At 37.0% G+C, this 19,271-nt stretch overlaps 1 protein-coding gene across 1 annotated transcript in view; it reads right to left on the minus strand.

Annotated features, from left to right (window-relative positions):
- Window positions 1–8,455: 8,455 nt before the first annotated feature.
- Window positions 8,456–19,271, minus strand: part of CD101 (CD101 molecule) — a 29,848-nt gene continuing 19,032 nt past the window's right edge. Inside the window, exons 8-9 of the mRNA XM_051996540.1 lie at window positions 18,192–18,587; window positions 8,456–8,873 (exon numbers count right to left, since the gene is read on the minus strand). Of these exons, the coding sequence (XP_051852500.1) occupies window positions 8,680–8,873; window positions 18,192–18,587 (590 nt within the window). The 3' untranslated portion in view covers window positions 8,456–8,679. The remainder of the gene's footprint in view (window positions 8,874–18,191; window positions 18,588–19,271) is intronic.

Here is a 19,271-nt window from a genome sequence, read left to right on the forward strand (position 1 = left end):
ATTAAACTAAAATTGTATGGGAGAAATATGGACATTTTTCATATTTTTTTTCTTATTTTATTTTCTCTTCCTGCTACCTTTCCCTAGTTTTAAAAAATACAGACCAAAGCTTTGTAACAAATAGACATATTGAAGCAAAGCAAAATTTCAAATTGACCAAGTTTGAAAATATATATTTAATTATGCATTTTGATTCCATCATCTCTTTCAAGATAGAGATAGCATGCTTCTTGATTCATCCTTGGAAATAAGTCAGTCACTACATTGATCAGAATTCTCAAATCTTTGTCTTTATAACAATATTGCTATTATATAAGTTGTTACTCTGATTCTGCTCACTTCTCTCTATATCAGTTTGTACAAGTCTTCACAGATTTTTCTGAAACCATCCCTTTTTGTTTCATTTCTTATGGCAATAATATTGCCTTACCAAGAATAATATTCAAAAGATGCAAAATGAGATAATTCTGATGAGGAAGAAAAAGCTATCTGAAGAAAACAATTTGGATGTATAAGGAAGTTATTGATAAGCTAAGATTTCAAAAAGATCTGTACAGAAGATAAAAGCAAGGGTAATAAATGAAGGTTAAATGCAAATGCTTGGCTTTTCTTCAATGCAGAAAATATCCTTGTCACCAGGCAACTCCAGTTGCTGAATTCAGGACATCTGCCCATTACCCAAGCTGGAACATGTCTATTTTGAGGTCAATGTTTGGTTACCTATTCTTAAGAAAGAAATACAAAACAAGAGGAAGCTGGAGTTCTAAAATTTAATCTCAGGCTCACCTAGGCAGGATACAAATGTTTACCTGCTATGTACTTATGGATTCCAGGATAGACAAAAAGAGTGAGATGCCCTTCTCCTGCTCCTTACTGCTCACAGAGTTATATGATAGGCCTGATGGTTTGAAGGAAGAGAGATCCAGGAGTACAGGTTTTTTTTTTTTTTTTTTTTAAGTTTACTAGTTGTAATCTCTTCTTGCTCAGTGGTCAAAAATGGGATTACTTCATCATCCCCAGTGCACTCCTGTCCTGAAATAATCAGGGCAGTCATCACCCCCAAAGCATTCAAATACAGACCTAGTGCTATGGCTGATCAGAATCAGGCAGGGTGCACATGCCTTGTGTGATCGCCAGTTGTAAAATAAAACAGATTGTGAATGACCAAAGGCCAATGAAGAGACACATGATGGACAGAGAGAAGCTACCACAGTATGCAACAATGGCTTGCATATAGGAGTTGACATAAGAGCAGCTTCTAGGAATTCATCATCAGAAAGGAGGTGGGCTGATCATATAAGGAGCCCAAGGGTTAACAGATGTATAGCTGAAGCATTTCTTGTATCCATTCAATGTTAGACATTGTGGAGAAAAGTCTCCAGTGCATTGTGTAGGTCCTAAATGTATGGAAAGGGATACTGACCAGATAGAATGACAAAACAAGAAGTCATGGATGGTTTGTATTCTGTATCAGTTGGAGGAAAATCTATGTTAATAATGTCTTGGATTCACTTAAGCATCTTAATCATGGTTGGGGGTTGACTCAGTCAAACTGAGACATAAGAAAGACCTTAATTTTAAAAACTAAGGTCTCCCACTGCATCTCCAGTTGTTCTGCTCCATATCTAGCCACTGGACCCAGAGCCAAATGAGGCTGGTGGCTTTGTGTAACCTCCCCTCACTTCAACCTAATTCACTTTCAAGTCCCAGCATGGTCTCATGGTCCTCTTCCAGAAAGGACAGACAACAAAGGATGCTCAAATGGATTTGATATTTTGTCAGCGTAGACATTGCCTCTGGTGAAGCAGGTGAAAGCCATCCATTTCTATCACCTCAGCAGCTAGTGCCTAAGTGAAATGAACTTCCTGAATTCAAATCTAGCCTTGGATGCTACTGTGTGAACCTAGGCAAGTCACTTAATTCTGCCTCAGTTTTCTCAACTATAAGATGGGGATAATTAATGGCAGCTATCTCCCCGGGTTATCGTAATAACCAAATGAGATAATATTGTAAAGCACTCAACCAGTGCTTGGTACATAGTAGATGCTCAATAAATATTCGTTTCCCTTTCTTTCCCTCCCTCCCCCATTATGTGTGATTCTTTTCTGTCCTCTTATAAATTAAAGATGCAAATTTAAAACTGAAAAATTTATTAATTCCCTTCTCTTATTTATGATTGTCTTGCATATAGATTATTTTCTCCCTGCCCCAGCCTTTTGGTATTTTTTTCTCAAGATTTCTCAACATATTCTCTCTAGATCTTCCCCTTTTATCTGTCTCCATCGATTTGGAATTACAGTTATTTGTGCACATGACATATTCTCCTTAAGCTCTCTGAGGGCAAGGACTTACCCTGGTAGCACTGGTTGCGACCTGTGATTGTAGGGACTCCCAGATGAGGAAACCCTATTAACTCTACTGCAAGAGATTAGCAAGAGGTCTCAGACTTCATATCTTAGAGAATGAACTGGAATACTGAGTGGTTCAGTGACTTACCTATAGTCAAACAGCCAGTAGGTGTCAGAAGTGGGGCTTGAACTCAGGTCCTGCCCCGGAGACTAACTTCCTCTCCCACAACAGTTCTCTAAGAGGCATTTAATAAATATTCATCAAAAATCATAATCAGTAAGCTTGATTTTGTCAAGGAGAACTAATTGAAGGAAAAAGGCAGGTTTTAGTCATAGCTAATACAGATCCATGATCCACAAAGCTATCATTATAAATGTTATTCACCACTCCTGAAAGACTACATGACACTACAGCCAACTGAGAGAACCAAGTGTCTCAGGAAGAATGGAAATGATAAAGAAGAATGGAAAAGCATGGAAATGACTTCCCAGAGTTCATTACCAAGCCTTTATTGAAAAGGCATGAATGAGCTGAACATGGTTCCTAAGCCAACATCCAGGGTGCGGTAACTTAAAACACAGGGAGAGCAAGACTGTAAAATAAGGGAACATGACAGTCCCAAAGGCATAGCATAATTTTGAAATGAAAAAAGCAGCAGTTTCAAAGCCCTGAGCCAAATATCTAATAAGGAAATCAAACATAAAAAGAAAAGACAAACTTCAAAAAGATAAATCAAATTTTTAATGGAAGGCCAGTTATAATGATAACTTGGTCTAATTCTCCTCCTGCCCAGCCCCCTCTCACTTCCCTGCACCAGAATGTTAATTGTCTCAACAATTTGATTATAATTTTACTTTGCAATAAAAAAATTTTTTTTACCTTATAGATTAAAAAATGCACTGACAAACCATGTTTCTTTAAGGTATTCTTAAATTCTGTGTCTTCTAATGCAAACAGAAGGAAGTTAAGTATAAGCTATTATGATTTATATAGTAGAAGCCTATAACAATGATGAGCCTAACATACCCCCAAACCTCATAAAACAAACACTGATAGGATATAATTTAAATTGGAAGGAGCTCATTCTGTTCTCCAACAGTAACATTAAAAAGAGTTCTCTACAATATAGAAAAAGGGACACCCATCAAATTATATCATGAATGAAATTGTAGAAAGTAGAAACCAACTGGGGATGTGAAGTCAGGTTTTACTGAGTTCTTATCCCACTTTGCTACTTTACTTTCGTGTCATTGGACAAATCTTTTACCTGTCTGGACTCTTATTTCCTCTTTTATAAAAATAAGGATGTTGTGTCAGATTGACCTCTAAGGTCTCTTCCACATAAATCCTTTGGGTGAAACTTTTGTTGTTGTTTAGTCATTTTTAAGTTGTGTCCAATTCTTCAGGACCTCATTTGGAGTTTTCTTAGCAAAGATATTGGAGTGGTCTACCCTTTCCTTCTCCAGCTCATTTTACAGATGAGGAAATAGAGGCAAAAAGGATTAAGTAACTTGGTTTGCCTGGCTATCCTTTATCCATTTACCCCAACAATCTGCCTCACTACATCAAAACAAAACAAAGCCATGATTTTCTGGAAATAGGTCTGTATTGCCTTCTATGTAATTTCTCTATTGTTGATTTGTGGAATATTCTCCCCCTATCTGTGAAAGAGGAATAATATATTGGTTGCCACTGATATGATTTTAAATGAGGCTATAAAGGGATGAATTTAAGGAACCAGTGATTCTGTTGGGGAATTCTTACTGCTGCCAATGATTCCCTTGTAAAGGAGCTAATTACATTTAGAAAGGACTTTTGCCTGATAAAATAATTAAAAATAAATAGCTCTCTTTGGAAATGCAAATTGCCTTGCATTAAAGCAACCATGCTGCCTACAGAGGCTGTAAACAGATTGATTCTCTCAAGTCTGTTTGTTACTTGGGACTTACTGCTACCTATTCAGTCAACTGCAACAGTCTCTTGACAGTTTCTAAAGTTCATCTGAGGAATAGATAGTTTTTTTAAAATTAAATTTGATTTTTTTTAGATCAATGAAAATCTGCCTTCTCTCTCTACTATCTCCTTCAGTTCCAATAGTGAGAAAGAAAAACAAAACCCATTACAAACATGTATAGTCAAGCAAAACAAATCATGCATGATCATGTCAAAAAAAAAAAATTCTCAATTTGCATTGTTTGTTACCTTTCCATCAAGAGGTGGGAGTAACGTGTTTCATCATGAATCCTCCAAAATCAAAGTTGTTCCCTGCATTGACCAGAATGCTTAAGTCTTTTAAAGTTGTTATTCTTTAAGATGTTCTTGTTATTATTTAAATAGTTCTCCTGGGTTCTACACACTTCACTTTACATCAGTTCATATAATTCTTCCCAGGGTTTTCTCAAATCAATCTCTTTCACCATTTCTTACAGCACTACATTCAGATATTTGCTCAACTATTTCTTGACTGATGGGCACCCCTTCTGTTTCTAATTCTTTGTCACTGCAAAAAAAAAAAAATTTCTGGGGCAGCTAAGTAGCACAATGGATAGATCTCCAGCCCTGAAGTCAGGAGGACCTGCGTTCAAAACTGATCTCAGACACTTAACACTTCCTAGCTGTGTGATCCTGGGCGAGTCACTTAACCCCAATTGCCTCACAGAAAAAAATTGGTAAATATTTTGGTAAACTTTTAACTGTAGTTAGTTTTGTTTAGGAATAATCAGGGAATATAATTTTTTAATAAAGCTTTTTATTTTCAAAACACATGCATGGATAATTTAAAGTATTCACCCTTGCAAAAACTTATGTTCCAATTTTTTTCCCTCTTTTCCCTGAATCCCCTCCCTTAGATGACAAATAATCCTATATATGTTAAACATGTGCAATTCTTCTATACATATTTCCACAATTATCATGATGCACAAAAAAAATCAGATCAAAAAGAAAAAAAATGAGAAAGAAAACAACAACAAGAAGAGTGAAAATATTATGTTGTGATCCATACTGAGTTCCCCCAGTCCTTTCTCTGGGTGCAGATGGCTCTCTTCATAACAAGACCATTGGAACTGACCTGTATTACCTCATTGTTGAAAAGAGCCATGTCCATCATAATTGATCATATAATTTTGCTTTGCTGTGTACAATGATCTCCTGATTCTGCTCACTTCACTTAACATTAGTTCATGTAAGTCTCTCCAGGCCTCTCTGAAATCATCCTGCTGATTGCTTCTTATAGAACAACAATACTCTATAACATTTATAAACCATAATCTACTTAGCCATTCTCCAACTGATGAGCACCCACTCAGTTTCCAGTTTCTCGCCACTACAAAAAGGGCTGCCACAAATATTTTTGCACATGTGGCTCCGTTTCCCTCCTTCAGTATCTCTTTGGGATCCAAACCCAGCAGAAACACTGCTGGATCAAAGGGTATGCACAGTTTAATAACCTTTTGGCTATTTGGGTATAGTTGCAAATTGTTCTCCAGAATGGTTGAATCAATTCACAATTCACCAACAATGTAGTAGTGTTCCCACTTCCCCTCCAATACTCGTCATTGTCTTTTCCTGTCATCTTAGCCAATCTGAGAAGTGTGTAGCTTCCAGAGTTGTCTTGATTTGCATTTCTTTGATCAATAGTGATTTAGAGCATCTTTTCATATGACTAAAAATAGTTTCAGTTTCTTCATCTGAAAATTATCTGTTCATATTCTTTGATCATTTATCAATTGGAAAATGGCCTGTATTCTTAATAAATTTGAGTCAATTCTCTATACATTTTAAAAGTGAGACTTTTATCAGAACCCTTGAATGTAAAAGTTTTTTCCCCCAGTTTATTGCTTCCCTTCTAATCTTTTCTGTATTGATTTTCAAAAACTTTTTAACTTAATGTAATCAAAATGATCTATTTTGTATTCAATAATATATTTCAGTTTTTCTTTGGCCACAAATTCTTTCCTTCTCTATAGATTTAAGAAGTAAACTATCCTTTATTCTTCTAAATTGCTTATAATATCATTCTTTATATCTAAATCATGAACCCATATTGACCTTATTTTGGTATACAGTGTTAGGTATAGGTCAATGCCTAGTTTCTGCTATACTAATTTCCAATTTCCCCAGCAATTTTTGTCAAGTAGTGAGTTCTTATCCTAAAAGCTGGGGTCTTTAGTTTGTCAAACACTTAATTGCTATAATCATTGACTATTTTGTCCAGTGAATCCAATCTATTCCACTGATCCACTATTCTGTTTCTTAGCCAGTACCAAATGGTTTTGATTACTTCTGCTTTATAATAGTTTTAGGTTTGATTCGCCTAGACCACCTTCATTTGCATTTTTTGTCATCAATTCCCTTGAAATTCTTGACCTTTTTGTTCTTTTAGATGAACTTTGTTATTATTTTTTCTAGATCTGTAAAATAATTTCTTGGGAGTTTAATTGATATGGCACTGAATAAGTAGATTAATTTAGGTAGTATTGTCATTTTTATTATATTAACTCAGCCTACCCATGAGCATTTGATATTTTTCCAATGGATTAGATGTTACTTTATTTGTGTGGAGAGTGTTTTATAATTGTGTTCATTTAGTTCCTTATTTTGCCTTGGGAGTCTACTCTAGTAGTTTTTTAGTTGATTTTCTAGGATTTTCTAAGTATACGATCATATCATCTGCAAAGAATGAGGGGAGTATAATTTTGAATAAACTTCAGTCTAAGTTGCTTTGGGAATTCTTTTTACTTTACATGACTGTTTCTAGCATCTGGCATAATACTGGCTCATGTAGTAAGTTCTGATTGATTGAGAACAAAGAGTTTAAAGGAATAATATTTGATCTATCCAACTTATTTATTCCCTTAAGTTCATGGCTTATTTGGAGGAGGAAAAGATGGTGGGTGGTACTGTTGACCTCCCTTCTTGCCCTGATCCCAGATCTTATTAAGTCAATAAGAATGATAACATTAGTTTAATTATTCTGAGCTCATTAATTATGCAAAAGGATTGTATACAATTTCCCCCAAAAAAGCAAAGCAAAACAGAACAAACCCTCCCCTTCCACCAAATTAGAGATCATTTTGACTGGCTTTGAGCTTCAAGAAAATTTGGTTCATTAAAAGTAATGGATTTGTAGTTGGAAAAGCTGTGTTCAAATAATGTTCCTACTATGTATTATCTGTGTAACTTTGGAGAAGTCTTTTAACTTCCATTTTCCTTATAATACAAAGAGGTTTGGTTCAGTTATTATCTAAATGTTCCTTCTAGATCTAAGTCCTGAAACTAATTTTTTTTATTTTAATAGTATTTTATTTTTCTAAATTCATGCAAAGATAGTTATCAACATTCACCTTTGCAAAACCTTGTGTTCCATATTTTTCTCCTTCCCTCTCCACTTCTTCCCTCCCCTAGACAGCAAGCAATCCAATATAGATTAAACATGTATAATTCTTCTAAACATAATTTCATATTCATCTTGCTATGGGAAAAAAAACAGATCAGAAGGGAAAAAGCAAGAATAAGAGAAAAAAAACAAATAAGCAAACAACAACAAAGGTGAAAATATTATGTTTTGATCCAAATTTAGTCTCCATAGTTCTCTCTCTGGGTGCAGATGGCTCTTTTCATCACAAATCTATCGGAATTGCCTTGTATCACCTCATTGTTGAAAAAAGTCAAGTCCACCACAGTTGATCATATGACAAATTTTAAACATGACTCCTCTTCCTTACTCTGTCTCTAAACCAGAATATCCAGAATATTAATCAGTATTAAATACCTTCTGTGTATAGAGTTCAGTCTAATTTGAAAGCGGTAAGGTAGTGCCATAGATAGAGTGCTGAGTCTGGGAGTCAGGAAGACTAATCTTCAGACACTTACCAACTCATGTGGTCCTGGACAAGACACTCAACCTTTTTTGCCTCAGTTTCCTCATGTGTAAAGTACATTAAAGAAGGAAATGACAAACCAGTATCTTTGCCAAGAAAATGGGGTCATGAAGAATCAGACATGATTGTAACTACTAAACAAGAAAAAAGGAAATATAAAATAGAATTCATGCCCTTAGGAAGCTTATGATTTAGAAGGAGAATCAGAACTCATTTATAGGAGATGAGTGAAGAATGCACTTTTATTTCCTTCTGTTGTGCTAGTTGGGTACCTTCTTGCTGCCACACAGGTCTGTGAAACTGGCAATAGAGGCTATTATATAAGGGAAAAAAATGAGTGCAATTAGAGTGATTCCCTATTTCCAGATAGGGATTTCTTTCAGCATTCAATTGATTTTATTTTCTTCCTCCTCCTCTGGCTTCTCATCACTCTTATAGCCATTGTAGTTCAGGACGTTTCTGTCAAGTCTACCCAGAGGGCCTTTTCTTTCACTGCTTTAGACCTCTGTAGAGACACCTTCTTGGCCTTCCTGTATAAGTAGAATGTGGAAATGAGGAGGGGGAGGAGAATAATAAAGGGATAGATAACCAGGAAGTATAATAAAAGTGATGACGAGCAGATCGTAGATGAAAATGTGGGCTCTGCAACAAAAAAGAGAAAAACAATCATTGGAGGTGGCAGCTAGTTCTTTCCTAGTTCATTTGTATCGATCACTTAGAAGCAATTCCTGATTTGTTACAAATAGTTATCTATAAATGGGGGTTAAATAACAGTCATAAATCTCTTAAATCATAGGAGATGAATATAGAGGGAATAACATGTAGAAATTGAACTCATTCATCCAACTAATAATGCTCTTCCAACAAAAACATCTTTCTCCTCCTGTCAAGCTATTTATTGTTACTCCAAAAGTCTAGAGAAGTACAGAACATATCACGGATGGCTATGGGATCTGGAATTGGGAGAATGACTCAAACAGCAACCATTATTGTTAACTCTTGGAGGAAAAAAAAAATCTATCACTTGGCCCTAAATCCTGAAGAGTTCCAAAGATTCTAGTTGTGATTTATTTTGTTTTTTAAAATAAAAATTTTGTTCTTCTATCACTTCCTTTTCTGACAGATTTCTTCCTTTTCTCTACACCACCATTATATTCCTCCCTTTCCTTCTTCCCAGAGAACTATCACAACACAAAGAAAAGAAGAAAAAAAGAAATAGTTCAGGAAAATATGTTTGTCTTGTTGGCTCAATTAACCAAAGTAGAGAAGTGGCAAAGAAGTTGGGCTGAGAGGATTATGTGGAAGAGTAGATAATGTTCATTGAGGCTGAAAAGGTAGAATACAGCTGAGGCTGAGAAACATTTTAAATGTTATACAGATAAATTTATATTTGATTTTATAAACAATAGGGAATCAATGGAGTTGATTAGATAGAAGAGTGTCAAGGTCAATCCTAAAATGCAGGAAAATCACTTTGGTATAGCAAGGTCTAGGATGGAAAAGAGTAGAAAGAATCTGAAAGCAATTAATTCAATTTAAAGTTGTTTCAATGACTACTAAGCATGATGAAGGATGAAATTAAGGTAGGAGCTGTGTGAATAGAAAGAAGAGGTCTGATTAAAAACATGGGAGTGGGAAAATAAAGGAATAACTGTGATATTGATACTATTTGAATGACTAATATCTGAAAATTGTGTTTGAAGTAAAAATGGCATTCCCCTTTATGATAAAATGGCACAGAACAATGGCAGTTAATGTTTTGGGGGTTTTTTATGTTTCAAAGGCCTATTTGCTGCAACAAGACATTTTGTATGAGAATACTTTTGTTGACTGAATTATATGAACACATAAATTAAATAAATGATATTATTATTTTTTTAAAAAAGTTAGGCTAAGGAAATGACATAAAAATATTCAGAAGCCCAATGAGTTAAGCTTCTGGCACAGATGAGAATTACTGAGATGAAATGGTAGGCAAACCCAGAGTACAACCCAGCAGGCAGTGGAGACAGGAGAGGAGGTAAAACTGTAAACAGAAAGGGGTCCCCAGAAAGTGTTCATATAATTTATTAATGGACAGTGTTTATGTGAATTTATCAGGAAGAGACACATATTCTAATGCCAAATGCAGTTTCTTATTTGAAGATTAAAGTTTAAAGTCACAGAATCCTAGAATTAGGGAGCAGAAAGGGCAGCTAGTTAGTTTTGTTATTGATATGGTCAATTATGGCAATAATTTTCCTGATACTGAACCAGCCCTACATTCCTGGTATAAATCCCACTTGGTCTTAGTGTATTATCCTGCTGATAAGTTGCTGAAATCACTTTGCTAGTATTTTACTTAAAATCTTTGCATCAATATTCATTAGGGAGATTGGGCTGTAATTTTCATTCTATGTTTTGGCTCCTCCTGGTTTGGTATCAGTCAAACTGAGACTTGTTAAAGACTTTAACTTCAAAGAGCCAAGGTCTCTCATCTCATTGGCCATCTCCAGTCTTCCTGATCTCTCTCTAGTCACTGGACCCAGATGGCTCTGGAGGAGAAAGTGAGGCTGGTGACTTTGCATAGCCCTCTCTCACTTCTGTCCAATTCACTTTCATGTCATGGTATCACCTCCCTGATGTCATGATTTTCTTCAAGAACGAAGGAGAAACAACAACATATAACAGCATATACATAGCATGTGCATGTGTGGTTTATAATTTCTGAAGGTTACTGGGCATTTTAAATTTAAGATTGAGATTTTTTTTTTCCTTAGGAGAAAATACCCTTAGGAGGATATTAAAGTCAGGTCACTGGAGAACCAGAGGTTCAATCTTCAGTGTGAACAAATATACTTAAGAAATCAGCAAACACTACAAATAAGGGTTTAAGCTGTTGTTTTCTTGATTGTGTAGATTTAAGAAAATGATGGAGAAAATGTTAATAATATAGTGCATACCTCTTTCCTCTTCCCCCACATTCCAGCTAGTTGTTAAACATTTACTAACATACTCATGTTTTCTTTGGTCTTCATTCTCTATCCTGGCCTAAAATCTTTTATTTCTAGTTTTGACAGGGTGAGTAATGATAAAGCCATCCAAAAGACTGATTTCTAAATCCTTCCCCTCTTTTTTTTTTTCTCTTAAAGTCACTATTTAGCTTTGACTATTGATTGTGAACACATTCGAAAGGAAGCAGGAAGAAGTGCTGAGAAGAGAGGGCTATCAGGGACTCTGGAAAAGCAAGAGTAAAATTTTCCCATTTTAAAGCAAATTTACACAAGGCAAATTGAAGAGCCAGACTAGCAGAGCTAGAGGGCCCCTCACTCCCCAGCCAATGCACTTTTACCAGGTGACCTAAGAGAGACTAAGGTAACATCTACATTCCATTTCTGTAGTTTTCTTAGGGAGGGGCAAAAGATTGGCAAACAGGGTCCTTTCTTCACTTTTCTTGGATGACTTCAGCAGCAGCAGGAGCAATCATACATGGTGAAAATGGTTTTAAAGTACTGATGAATTAAAACTGCAAGATCTTACATGTAGTACCATTTTGCATATGGTAGTGTGGCGCTGATTTAAATAAGAGAGATAGACAGAGACAATCAGAGACAGAGAGACAGAGACAGAGACGGAGATAGAGACAGAAAATAAGAGAGAAAGAAACAGAGACAGAGGGAATGAGAGGGGGGAGGGAGAGGGAGAGAGAGAAAAAATAAGAACAAGGAGAGGGAGAGGGGAAGAAAGGGAGAGAGAGATGAGGAAGAGAGAAAGACAGAGAGACAGACACACACACACACATACACACACACAGAGACAAAAAGACAGAGAGACACAGAGAGAGGCACAGAGATAGAAAGAGACAGAGATAGAGACAGAAAATAAGAGAGAAAGAAACAGAGACAGAGAAAATGAGAGGTGGGAGGGAGAGGGAGAGAGAGAAAAAATAAGAGCAAGGAGAGGGAGAGGGAGAGGGGAAGAAAGAGAAAGAGAGAGGAGGAAGAGAGAAGGACAGAGAGACAGAGACAGACACAGCGAGAGAGAGAGAGACAAAAAGACAGAGAAACAGAGAGACACACAGAGAGAGACAGAGAGATAGAAAGAGACAGAGACAGAGATAGAGAAAATAAGTGAGAAAGAACCAGAGAGAATGAGAGGGGGGAGGGAAAGAGACAGAGTAAATAAGAGCAAGGAGAGAGAGGGGGAATAGAGAGAGAAAGAGAGAGAGAGAGAGAGTGAGTGTGTGTGTGTTCTGGTACTTTTTATCTGCTCTACAGCACCATGGTGTACCAGCACCCCCTTTGCCAATGAGGCCCTGAGGTGAAGTATGAGGGGACCACTAGGATCCCAGGTTTCTGCCAGAGTTGATTACCTTAATGTGAAAGACTGTCCTAAAAGGATGGCAAAGTGCTCTGATCACTGCAGTAATTTGGCGGGTATCTGAGAAAACATCAGCTCTGATGCTCCTAAATTACCTCTCTTGAGAGAGGAGGGTTTGCTCCGGCTCCCCCATTCACCATCTGCCTCTCAGGATTAGAATTAGTGACATTCAAAAGTCTTAAAAGGTTTGGCATTTTGATTCAATCGGGGTAAGTGCCCAATACTCAGAGTACAGGGCCTGTGAAAACGGAGCCAAATATGTAATGAGAACACTTCATCAAGAGATTTATTTTGGAGCATTCCCAGTCCTGGCCAAAAACATCATGAGGCCCACTCTTGATATTACCTCAGCAGTTCTGGTAATGGTCAGAAGCCAGCTGTGAAAGGATGGCGCAAAATGGGCTACTGAAATTGGGGCCAATTTGTTAAGTTCAGGGAGCAGGGTGGGGCACGTCAATGGATTATCTCCTCCAAACCCCAATTTCTTGACAAAAAAATCAAGGATAAAGGTGATAATGATAATTAAAATAGTGGAGCTGCCTCCCTATTCCAAACACACACATACATTTTGTTAATGTACCATCATTTACAGGTATTTTCTCTAGGCAAGGACTCTAATAGAATATAAATTCCTTGAGAATTGGGATCATTTCTTGGGGTTATTTTTATATTGTACAAATAAAAGCTCAAAGGAGTACCCAGAAGTGTCGGTGAGGAAGGTGCATTTCAAAAAGGAGGAATGGTTTCTGTACAATGAATGATGGATAGGAAATGGAATGTTATATACAAAGAGCATCCCTGGTGACAGCTGGGAAATTGTAATAGCAAACTGATACTACTGTGATCAGCTATTGAAAGAAATCCATAGCTCTCTTTTTATTCTTCTGACTTTCTGAAAAAAATCCTGCAGGTTAATTCCCAAAGCAGAGATGATTGGATAATTATCACGAACTAGAGAGAGGAGGGGAGGGAGTCACTCAGGCAGCTGCAGTCTGAGATTCCCCAATGCCATTTCCTTGTTTTTACTGTAACATTGATGAAGGGGGAGGTTGGAGGTGCAAGATCTCCCTACTCAAACTCTCACAAAACAGTCCCAGATCTTCCTTCCCTTCGTCTAGGCCTTTTGAATCAACCCAAGGCTCTAAGAAATAACTCCCCAAACTGGCCCAACTTAAGAAGTCTCTCCTGCTTAAGTAGAAGCAGAGAATTGTTTGAGGAATTGGCAGGAACACCAAATGCTATATTTGTCCTGGCTTGGGCTGGAATAAGCTGGTACTCGCTCAAAGCATGAGCTGGTTTGAGAAGGTGGGGAAAAGAAGGGGAAAAGAGAATGAAAAGGGAAGAAGAGGCAAAGGGAAAAGGAGAAAAAAAGGACTGGGAAGAGGGTAGGCAGAGAGGCACAGGTGAGCCAAAGTTGGAGCTGGAAGAAGCAAAAAAAAAAGAAAAAAATCTTGTGTCACAAGAGCCTCCAGAGGTATTCAGAATAATTTTCTTCTTTAGATATAACAAAAAACAGTTTATCAAGATCATGATGTAAGACCTAAGACCTCTCTGCCTCACCTACTTTGAAGAAGGCAAGAACCACATAATTTTAAACACTTTTCTCTCTAATATTTGTCTTTTGAAATGGAATACATGTAGCCTTTACAGTTATACTAGCGAGACTAACAGCAGGGGTATATTGTGCAGTGCCTTAGGAGAGGTAGACCTTTTAAGACAAAGAATTACATTTGCAGTTATTATCCTTTTCCTCCATTGTAAAAATTTCTGTAGGCTCTTGGCCCCAGAACATTATATGTGGAAATACGGAAGGAATGTGTGGAACATGGAATGACTGCTGGATGGAATAGAGGTTAGTTGGGGGGTGGGGAGTGGGAAGCTGTCTAGCAACCTGGGTGGAGCTAGAGAAAAAACAGGAGCAGAATAAAATCAAAACCAGGTTTTTCTATCTGGGTGTTTGAAGCTTACCTGTCTCAATCAAATGAAAAAAACAGGTTCCAACAATAATCTTTCCCACTTTGGGACATTCACCAAAGCTGGTTGGTGTCCTCCCAAGCTCCCTGTATGTCTCCATCTCTTTTCTCCACACTCACCATTTTCATTCATCCCTCACAGTACATATCCGCTACCTTTTTGGGGCTATTTTTCAGCACATAAGCAGTTTTCCAGTCCAGTTAGGACATCCATTCATTACATTTTATTTTCAACCTCCACTCAGCACAAAGCAAATCTCTCTTCCTGCCCTGAATCCATCTCACCCTAGAGTCTGGAATCAAATAAAAATGATTTCTTTTTTTTCCTTTTTAAATTTTCAATAGTATTCTATTTTTCCAAGTACATATAAAGAATGTTTTTGACATTCATTTTTGTAAGATTTTGAGTTCCAAATTTTTTTCTCCCTCTCTTCCTTACTTCCTACCTTCCCAAGACAGCAGGCAGTCTACATGTGCAATCATTTTAAACACATTTCCATATTAATCATGTTGTGAAAGAAAAATCTGAACAAAATGGAAAAACCATGAGGAAAAAAAAGCAAACAAAAAAAGGTGAAAATAGTATGCTTCAATCTGCATTCAGTCTCCATAGTTTTCTCTCTAGATGCAGATGGCATTTTCTATCCCAACTCTATTAGAATTGAATCACTTGAATCACTGTTTTGCTGAGAAGAGCTAAATCTAGCATCGTTGATCATCACATAATCTTGCTGTTACTGTGTACAATGTTCCCCTGACTCTGCTTACTTCACATGCATCAATTCATGTAAGTCTTTCCAGGCTTTTCTGAAATCAGCCTGCTTATCAGTTCTTATAGAACAGTACTATTTCATTATATTCATAAGGAATAACTTATTATCCATTCCCCAACTGATGGGCATCCATTCACTTTTAAATTCTTTGCCTCTACAAAATAAGCTGCAAAAATAATTTCCTATGCTGAGTAGTGCTTATATGCTACTATTGGTAAGTTGTCGTTATTCACCATAATGACTTTTTAAGGTGGAAAACTTACCTTCTCTTGGAAATCTTTAAAAATAAGTAATAGTCTCCTAACAAAGTAACTCAAACGAACATGCGCTTTGACCCAGCAGATCCGACTGCTAAGTACAGACCCCAAGATAATCACAATAAAGATAAAAATCATATATTTATAGTAGCATTTTCTATAGTAGCAAAGAACTAGAGATAAAGTAGATGCCCATTACTGAGAATGGTAAAAACAAGTTGTGGTTCATGAATATCATGGAGTTTTGCACATTCTAACAAAGGATAAACAAAGAAAAGATTTATATGAACTGATATACAGTAAAATAAGCAGAACCAAGAAAATAATAAATACTGCAGTGAATATAAATGTGAAAGAACATCACCTACAAGATAATTGAAATGGAATGCTGTAAAATTATAAAGATCAACCTTGGCACCCAAGAAGGAAGAAAAAATACCTTTTTCCTTACTTGGCAGAGGTAGGGGACTCTGAGTGTGAAGCATTATATATAACATTGGAGTTGGTCTCTACAGAGATTTTTACAATGGAGTAAAAGGATAATAACTATAAATAGAACTTTCTGTGTTTAAAAGCTCTACCTCTTCTGAGATATTACACAATGTATTCCCATTGATAGCTAACTTGGCTAGTTATCAGTGAACTTCTTTTAAAATTCTTTGTTAGGAGAAATAACTTTCTGGAAGGAGATTGAAGAGAGAAAACAGAGAACAGATTATATAAAAGCAAAAGAACCAAAGAACAAATTTAAAAAAAAAATTTTGTTCTCATCAGTCTAATTTGTGTGTGTGTGTGTGTGTGTGTGTGTGTGTGTATCAAAGGATATGTTCATATCTTTAGTTACTGTATTTAGGAAATTACAACTTATTTTTAAAGATTTCCTGGAGAAGGGGACTTTTCTACCTCACTTAGTAACATGAAGCCAAAAGATCATAGATCATTAATTTAGAATATAGGTCATTAATTTAGAGAGAGTTTCTAGACCAAGCCTTTCATTTTTATATGTAACCAAAGTGAGATGGCTCATTCCTTCGAGTACACACAGACACTATCTGCCTGATTGTAGTCTACCATGTGGGAACTTAGATAGAAGGGATACTTATGGTGATATGTAATTCAGGGTCTTAAACCATGATGAGCTACCAAGCCAGAGTTAGCAGACCTTTTCAAAGAGAAAATAGCTTCTGACTGGGGTCTCTTGGTACTGGCTCTTAGGTACTAGATCAAGAAACTGTGGCTTCAGGGATTGATGGGGAAGGACACGGCTGTGTCTGAAAGGCACAGAGATTTCCCACCAGAGAGAGAGAGGCCACCAGAAAGAACAAGTTTGGCTGTTTGGCTGGCCTGGGCCTATTGCCAAAGTGAAATGGCTAATTAGCAGTATTACATGAGGCTTAAAATGTTAGCCTCTCACCTAATTATAACCATAGTTATAGGTTAGATTGTTAAAAGCTGTTTTAGTCATTCTGTTAATGTATGCTTTGATACTTTTATACTTAGCATTTATATATCCTTTCCTATCAGCTCTCTGAGGGTAGGTACTTTATTGCTTGCTTGTTTTTGTATCCCCAAATGCTTAGCACATAACCTGGCAGACAAAAAACACTTAAAATTTTTTTAATCAATCTGTCGATTGATTAATTAATTTATTTATTCCTAAGATCCCACAAGAAGTAACAGAGGCAGGATTCAAATATCTACATAGTTACCTATAATAAAACAAAGGGGTTGGGGCATCTAGATGACATAGTGAATAATGCATTTCTGGAGTCAGGAAGGCCTGAATTTAAATCCAGCCTCATGTACTTACTACCTATGTAATCCTGACCAAGTCATTAAACCCCAATTTCCTCCCCCCTACAAAATTAAATAAATAACAAGATACCAAAGTATTTTGAATGCTAACAGAATAGAACAAGCAACCTTCAAAGAATATCTACTAAGCTTGAGCTTTTGAGATTTTGTGCTGACTCAGACCACGAGCATCTTGACCATCTTTATGGAGTAGGGTGGGAAGCCCCAACCATGAACTCCTCTCCAAGAATCCTCCCAAAAGTTCCCTTGCTCATTGTGCCTGCATTTGCCCTTTTCTTCAGCTGGAATTTGGGTCCACACACACATACACACAAATGATAAACCTTAAGCCACCAGTAATACATCTGATGCATTGTTGAGCTTTGGTCTATGGCTGCATAATCCCAAGCTGGATGTCACAGGGATGCAGGGCTAGGTGTGGAGTCAGGAAATCCTGGGTCCGTATCTGGCCTCAGGTATCACATACCAGCCGTGTGTACCTGGCCAGGTCATTTAATCTCTCTCTATAAGTTTCCTCTACTATAAAATGGGAAAATAATAGTGTCTACCTCCCAGAGTTGTGATGGTCAAATGAAATAATATCTATAAAGCACTCAACACAGTGCCTGGCACATAGAAGTGCTAAATAAATGCTGGCTTCCTTCCTTCCTTCCATAGAAACATTAAGTAACTATAATCTTATGAGTTTCCCCCCTTATCCTTATCACTAGAAAAATAAAATACCTGCACCCAAGTTCACAAACTACCCCCACTCTCCCAGCAAGGTGGTTAACCCTTTGTTACCTGAATGAAGCACTCTGAGCAGCGTATGTCCCGACTCATCAGACGCCTGGCTGACCCACTGGCCGGGACTTCCGTGGAGATGCCATTCCTCCACCTTGCACCAGTACATCCCATTATCCACCATGTCCACACTTCGAAGTTTCAGGACGAAATCTCCAGCGGAGGAGCGGTAGCAATGCAGCTTTTTCTCATGTTCTTCCTTCCCATACTTCAGGATGCCATCATGTTGCATTTCCACTAGACTTGTAACTGCAGCTTGCTCTTGCTTAAAGAACCAAACTACAGAGAAAAGGGACTCCGTTGTTTGGAGGCTGTCCAAACTGCAGTTGATGGTTACATCTCTGTGCTCAAGAGCATCCTCAGTGTGATTTATTTTCATGACTTTTAGCTTACTTCCTGGGAGACAAAAAGGATGAGAGCAAAATGAAGGAGGCACAGATTTTTAAAGATCTGAAGTCTTACATCTTCAAAGGCTTGTGATTTTAAAATCATTCCATGAGGACTGAAATTCCTCTTTAGAAATTATTTATATCATCCCAACATTTTTTAGCCTCAGTTATCTTATCAATAAAGATAAGGGCCAATGGATCTGCAATGTCTTTTTCTAGCTTAGAAATTATGTTATCTCATTTTTTTTTTTACTATCTTTACCCTTTTAATCTCATCTATTCCTATAGCTTCAATGATCAACTCTGAGCAGATAATTCCTAAATCTGTTAATCACCCTCATCCCCAGTCTCTTTTCAGAGCTCCAGCACTGTAGTTCTCACTGTTTGTTCCACATATATAAGGATACTGGCATGGAACAAAGGAACTTGGCTTTGGAACCAGAGGCCTTAAGAAACCTAGCTTTACCTTAGATTAAATTGTATGATTTAGGGTGAGGTACATAATCTTTCCAGCTCAATTTCCTTCATTTGGAAAAGGAGGGATCTCAGACTAGATAATCTTTAGGGTCTCCTCTAGCTCAAAATCTGTAATCTACTCTAAAACAGAGGAGCAAATAGCCAATAGCATCTGGGTGTACTTAAGGCCCTATATAACTTATTATGTAGAAATAGGGTAAAAAAACAGGAATAT

Source organism: Antechinus flavipes, chromosome 4 (assembly GCF_016432865.1).
Source record: "Antechinus flavipes isolate AdamAnt ecotype Samford, QLD, Australia chromosome 4, AdamAnt_v2, whole genome shotgun sequence".
NCBI classification, from domain to species: Eukaryota; Metazoa; Chordata; class Mammalia; order Dasyuromorphia; family Dasyuridae; genus Antechinus; species Antechinus flavipes.